The sequence below is a fragment of the Sabethes cyaneus genome, chromosome 3 (assembly GCF_943734655.1).
Source record: "Sabethes cyaneus chromosome 3, idSabCyanKW18_F2, whole genome shotgun sequence".
Classification (NCBI taxonomy): Eukaryota; Metazoa; Arthropoda; class Insecta; order Diptera; family Culicidae; genus Sabethes; species Sabethes cyaneus.
Window position 1 is genome coordinate 39514808 of NC_071355.1, and position 6981 is coordinate 39521788.

At 46.3% G+C, this 6981-nt stretch overlaps 1 protein-coding gene across 1 annotated transcript; it reads right to left on the reverse strand.

The window, feature by feature from the left end:
* Window positions 1–256: 256 nt before the first annotated feature.
* LOC128739488 (uncharacterized) lies at window positions 257–6319 on the reverse strand. Its single transcript, XM_053834982.1, has one exon. It carries the CDS (start codon window positions 6317–6319, stop codon window positions 257–259), a length of 6063 nt encoding a protein of 2020 aa, XP_053690957.1.
* Window positions 6320–6981: the final 662 nt, after the last annotated feature.

Genomic DNA, 6981 nt, shown 5'->3' on the forward strand with positions numbered 1-6981 from the left:
ACGAAGTAAAACTATTTTCCTCACCTGGTGTAGCTATAATTATCCGAAAAATTCTTTCCAGCTATCCACCAAAACGGCACTTCTATTTTCAACTATATAATTTCTTCTGTTCAATTTATTCACTCTCCTTTGAAAATCTTCTCTTTAGCTTCTTTACAAATCTTTATATCTTTACAAATCTTTCCTAACTAAATCTTTCTTCTTTCTGCTTTTATTTGTTTACTTTTCGGTTTTGACATCTATGCTGTGACACTGTTCACACTGCTGCAGCGGTATGTTGGTCGAGGTGCCTGTCATCGCCACTTAGCGGTGCGCACATAGCCCCTCCTCGTAATTCTGGTGAAGTCTCCACTGCTGCGCCGGATTTACAATCTTGTATCTCTAGCACCGCAAGTTTAGTGACTGGTCTTCTGAACTCGCCTCTCGAAGTTTGTACCAACGCCTGCCTGATTCTGCCGTCCGCTCCTCGATAAACTTTGGATACCACACCACGGATCCAGCTGCGTCGTCTATTATCATCGGCGATGTACACTAAATTACCACATGTCAATGACGGAGTCTCTGTAAGCCACTTGGTCCTCCGGTTGATCGAAGGTAAGTACTCAGCCACCCAGCGAGTCCACAATCGGTCTGCTAGTAGCTGCGACTGCTTGTAACGATCTCTGAGAGCTTCAGCCTCGTTAGTTGGTTGAATGTAGTCTTCTGGATTCACTGTTCCGACGCCCCGTACGAAATGATTAGGTGTCAATGCCGCTTCTGATCCCGGTTCAACGGCAACGTACGTCAGAGGACGTGAATTGATCAGATCTTCAGCTTCTGCCAGTACTGTCAGGAGTACTTCATCCGTCATCGATCGCCCATCATCAAACACGGTCAACGCTGCCTTCACCGAACGCACTAATCTTTCCCACACTCCCCCCATGTGGGGTGCACTAGGCGGGTTAAAGTTCCAGCGTGTTCTGGAGTCGGTAAAGGTGTCTTCGCACTCGTTTTCGATCCGCTTCACAATCTCTTTGCTAGCTGCTTGAAAGTTTGTGCCGTTGTCTGAGTAGAACTCCAAAGGCTTTCCTCGACGGCACACAAAACGTCGTATGGCCATCAAACACGCTTGCGTTGTTAAGCTATGAGCAACCTCAAGGTGTATGGCTCTCGTAGTCATGCAGGTAAACAAGCAGATGTACCTCTTTTCTGACCGGCGATTCACGCTTACTGTAACTGGCCCACAGAAGTCCACTCCGGTAAAGCAGAATGGCGCCAGGTTTGGCGTAACACGCGAGTGAGGAAGTGGGGCCATTCTGGGGTTTCTAGGGTGACATTTCTTTACCCTGCACCATATGCAGGCTTTCGCTATTCGCTTCATCTCTGCTCGCAAGTTTTGGATATAAAAACGTTGTCGAACTTCGTTTACTGCTGTCTCCGTGTTGCTATGGCCCACTTGCTGATGATAGAACTGCAGAAGCTTGTCGGTTATGGGATGTCGTTTCGGAAGTATAATCGGAAACCGAAGCTCGAAAGGAACCGATAAACCTTGCGCGGTTCTTCCTTCCATCCTCAACACGTCTTGCTCGTCGATGAATGGAGATAGGCTGTAGAGTTCACTGCTCTTCTCCAACCGATACTGTTTCGGAAGCTCTCGGTCTCGATTCTTTTTCAGGGTTTTTAGTTCTTCTGCAAATCTACTTGATTGTGCCCACCTCCACAGGCACGCCTCCGCTTTCTGGTATTCCATTCGTTTCAGAGGAACTACAACTGATGGAATGTTGCGTTTTAGACATCTTTTTATTTCTGTCCGAGCTGGAACCGCTTCGATTGGTAGGCCTTCCCGCTTTCTTCTACAATTTGAAGCGAACCTGAAGACGCATGCTACTGATCGGACGAGTATTCTCCACCTCGAAATCCTCTCTATCATGTTTAGTTCTTCCACCAATGAAACGTCATGAAACAGATGGACCGCGCGTAACTCTTCAGAAACATTCGGTACGATAACGCTCTGCTTAGGCCACTGCTTTCTTGCTTCGTACAGGAACGTTGGCGCGCGATACCACGCCTCGCTTGGACCAAATTTGAGTCCTTTTTCCCACTTCGTCAGCTTGTCGGCTACATTCCACCTGCTCGGTACCCAATTCCACTCTTCAATATTTGAGAGGCTAAGTACTTCCCCGATACGAAAGGCTACATACTGTTTGTATTTGCGATGATCTGAGTATATCCACGACAGCACGGTTTTTGAATCAGTCCAGATGAATCGCTTTTTGATTTCGAACGAAAGCATGTCCACAACGGTTTTCGCCAGTCTAACACCAACCACAGCCGCTTGCAGCTCTAAGCGAGGAATTGATAGATGTTTAAGTGGTGCCACTTTCGATCGCGCCATCACCAGCGAACACAATGGACCATCAGCTGTTTCGATTCGGAGATACGCCGCAGCACCGTACGCGCTCTGACTTGCATCGACGAACACGTGTAACTGCAGGCTGTTCTCGTTCAAAGATCGTCCACCGTTGAAATAGTATCGTGGAATTTGAACTTTTTCTATTTCTGGAAGCTGCTCAATCCAGCGGTTCCATTTTTCGGTACATTCATCATCGATTTTTTGATCCCAGTCACATCCGCTCCGCCAGAGATCCTGGATTAGTATTTTTCCATGGATCGTGAAAAACGAGAGTAACCCCAAAGGATCGAAGAAGCTCATAACGCAACTCATGATGACTCTTTTCGTAGGTCGCAGCCCACCAGACAAATACGGTTCTAGGTCGTCTCGCAACTTAGTTGAAAACAGGAACTCATCGCTGCCAGGATTCCACGCTATTCCTAGAACTCGTTCATGGCCCGACTCTTTGTCATTAAAATGTACGAACTGGTTTTCGTTGCGCTCGCCTAGGGCTTGCAGAAATTCTTCGGAGTTGGAGACCCAGTTGCGTAGCAGGAATCCTGCCTTTGAATGCACATACCGAACCTCTTTCGCCCGTTTCACTGCTTCTTCAACTGTTTCCGCACTATCAAAATAGTCGTCCACGTAATGGTTGTCCACAATCGCCTTTGCCGCCTCCGGAAACTGTTTAGCGAACTGTTTCGCATTTAAGTTTTTCACGTACTGCGCAGAGCAAGGCGAACTTGTGGAGCCAAACGTTGCTACGTCCATCACGTAGACTTCTGGTTTCATCGAAGCGTCCGTTCGGAATAGAAATCTCTGCGCCTGCTTATCTTGCTCACGGATTCTCAATTGATGGTACATTTCTTTAATGTCAGCTCCGAATCCCACCCGACGTTCACGAAATCTGCATATTACCGCGGGAAGAGCAGTGAGCATGTCCGGGCCTTTTAAAAGCTTTGAATTTAATGACACTCCTTTGACTTCGGCTCTGGCGTCCCATACCAGACGAAGCTTTTGTTTTTTTGGGTGGGAAACTATATTCAGCGGTACGTACCATATCCTGCTTGGATCTGACTCGCTTAGCTCGGATTCTGTAGCTTTATGAGCATATCCCTTGTCGAGGTACTCAGCGACCATTTGCCGAACTTTGTCGTATAATGCGCCGTCCTTTTTAAGTCTGTTTTCCAAGCATTGCAGACGTTTCGAGGCCATAAAATAGCTGTCCGGAAACTGTGGTTCTTCATCTCTCCACAATAAGCCAGTCTCGAACCGATCACCTATTCTCACTGTAGTTTTCTCTAGAAGCTGCTTTGCTCTTTTGTCTTCTTCTGATTCAGGAAGTAGAGCTACGGATATTGTTGACTCCTCCAACGCAAATTGACTCTTCAGTAGATCGCGCAACTCCTGGTTAGTCACATTGCTGCACATATGATGACCCACAATCCCTGCATCTGTGCTGCTTACATTCGTCGGTCCGTAGATGGCCCAGCCAAGTTTCGATCTGACAGCTACTGGCTCTCCCGGTTTACCAACCCGCGACTCAAGCGGTGCGTACAGGTGTATATCATTTAAACCGATCAAAATCTGCGGAGCGACTTGCTGGGCATCTTGTATAGGAAGCCCCTGAAGATGGCAGTACTGCTTGGCTATTTGCGACATAGCATGTGAATGCTGCGGAAGTTTTAGATCTTCTACCGTATGCGCACCTTTGATCCGAAAACGCTGGTTTGAGCCCTGCGCCGAAATGAACAGGTCCACTCTGCGGGATTCTTTCTCCAGTCGAGACACACCAGCAGTCCATGTTACCCGAAGCGGTTGAATTGTTCCTTTTAAACTAAGAACGTTTGCGAGCGATTTCTCTAACAGCGTGTAAGATGACCCTTCGTCCAAGAATGCGGTCGTGTTTATAGCGTTATTCTCCCAGTACAGTGTGACGGGCATTATGCGGAAGATTACGGACTGCTTCGGCTGGATAGAATGGATATTACAGTTCGAATGTGTGGCTGGGCTCCCGGGATGAAGTAACGAATTATGATGTTCATTACATGCGCCGACGTTACATCGAAAGTTGAGCTTACAGCGGGTCGATCCATGCTCATTCAAGCATACTGGACACATATTCCATTTTCTAACGGCTTCCCATTTCTCCTCCACACGAAGCTTACGAAATTTCTCACAATTGCGAATCCGGTGGTCAACCCGGTTGCAAATTCGACAAGGTGTTCTCTGCTTTGCTGATGAACTATAGTTTTTGCTTTCCGTTACATCATGAGCATGCAGGAATCCTTCGTGCTCTCTACCTGTCCCTTTTCCTCTTCTAGGTTCACTTTCAACTGACGGAGGCGCCTGTCCGTACAGCGTAATCTCACTCGCATCTTCAACGATAGCTGACAAAAAATTGGCTAGCGTCCGCAGGGTTACAACTTGGCTTTTCCTCCGGTACCGCACCCATTCCAATTGAGTTCCAGCTGGTAACTTTTCAGTCAGTTCTTGTATTAGCATCGGATTGACTAAATGGGTAGTTAGTCCTGTAGCTTCCAGGTGATCGGCGAGTTGTTGGACCACCATGCCGAAACTGATGAAACTTGCTAATCGATCCGCTTTCGGCGGCGCTGTTTTCCGAACCTTTGACAACAGCATATTGAGCAATTGCTCTGGACGACCGTAAAGCATACGAAGAGTTTTGATTATTTCCGGAACAGCCGTGGGCAAGAGGAGTCTGCTTCTAACCGCTTCCAGTGCTTGTCCCTTCAAAGACTCTTGCAAGCGTGCCAAATTCTCTACATTTGAGAAGCCGCATGCTTCTGTTGACGTCTCGTAGCTGCTTATGAACATGGGCCACTCCTCAAGCTTCCCGGTAAATATCGGCAGTCTTCTAGACAAGAACTGTCGAGCTGAAAGCTGCGCTTTCGTTGGCCCTTGGCTTTGTCGCTGCCTGCTCGAGCAACTTTCACTTTCCACACTTTCTGCGGAGCTCTTCGAACTATCTAATTCCTCTGCGTCATTGTCACTAGCCTCTGCGTCAGCAACCTTTTCTTCGACGTCGTCGCCACTTTCCGACTCCGCACCATCGGAATCTTGTTGCCCTCTACTCTGCTTTTTCTTTTGCTTGCGAACTTCTGGATGTCCAAATGGCGTACCCTTGCCGCCCCACGAACGCTCGTCGCGGTTCATTTCCACAGTATCTAACGAACGCGATGGACCCTCTACCGGATCTCCAGCTTTTTTCGGCGTCGAAAATTTTCGATAGGCTCCGTCAATATCGCCATTATTTGCGACTACCAGATCCGCTTTCCCAGGCTTTTCCTTCCTTGACTTTTTCAGTACCGGCTTTTTCCCTGGATTCGCGTTTTCTGCCATTACTTCCTTCTTCTTCTTATTCTTTGAGCCTTTTTCTTCACCTTCTGCATCACCGCCTGTTCTTGTATGCTGTCCACCTTCCACTTCATCTGTATTATGCTTCAGTTTCAGTAGCTTCAGCTTTTCCTGTGTTTCCAAACGCATTTGATCGAGTTTCATTTGATGGGCCTTTTCTTCCTCAATTATCTTTTCCATCCGCCCCTTTTCGAACTCCAATTCCATTTCCCGTTTTTCTTTTTCTAGCTTCTGGCGAGCCGCGAACATCTCCTGCTGCAACTCTAATCGCTTTCGGTGCAAAATTCGCTCCTTTTCTAGTTCCCGTTTTTGCTTCTTCCGCTCATCTTCGAGTCGCGTCAACTCCTCTTGCAGATCAAACGAATCAGCACCACCGGAAGCATCTTTCGTACAGCCACTGCAACACCAAGAAACATCTTTCACCTCTTCCGTGACACCAACACAGCCGAAATGGAACCATCTCTGACAGTGATCACAAAACACCATATCAGCTTCCGCATCATCCGGACGATTGCAAGCCGCGCAATTGTAACCCGACTTTTCAACGATTTCAGGGTTATGTCGAGGCATTATAAATTTTCAAGATTGTTCGGACTACTCCCTTTTAGCAATAAACTTTTTCACAGCAACGTTTTCGTTACCAACGGCTTGAAACTATTTATTAATTTCCATTAGTTTTATATCTTTAAATTCATTTTAATTTACTTACATTTATAGTTTTATGCTAATTTTTTTATCTTCTCTTTTCAGGTTATCTTCGCGGGTTCGACAAAATCTAATAACGTATTTAGTAAATGAATGGTTTCACGAAGTAAAACTATTTTCCTCACCTGGTGTAGCTATAATTATCCGAAAAATTCTTTCCAGCTATCCACCAAAACGGCACTTCTATTTTCAACTATATAATTTCTTCTGTTCAATTTATTCACTCTCCTTTGAAAATCTTCTCTTTAGCTTCTTTACAAATCTTTATATCTTTACAAATCTTTCCTAACTAAATCTTTCTTCTTTCTGCTTTTATTTGTTTACTTTTCGGTTTTGACATCTATGCTGTGACACTGTTCACACTGCTGCAGCGGTATGTTGGTCGAGGTGCCTGTCATCGCCACTTAGCGGTGCGCACAGACATGTTTTGCACCTTGATCCAGCGATAATGCCAGATTTCAGTCTGGTTGGTGGTTCCCGAAGCGGTATTCAGTACATTAAATGGTTCCTTATAATTATGTTTTGTG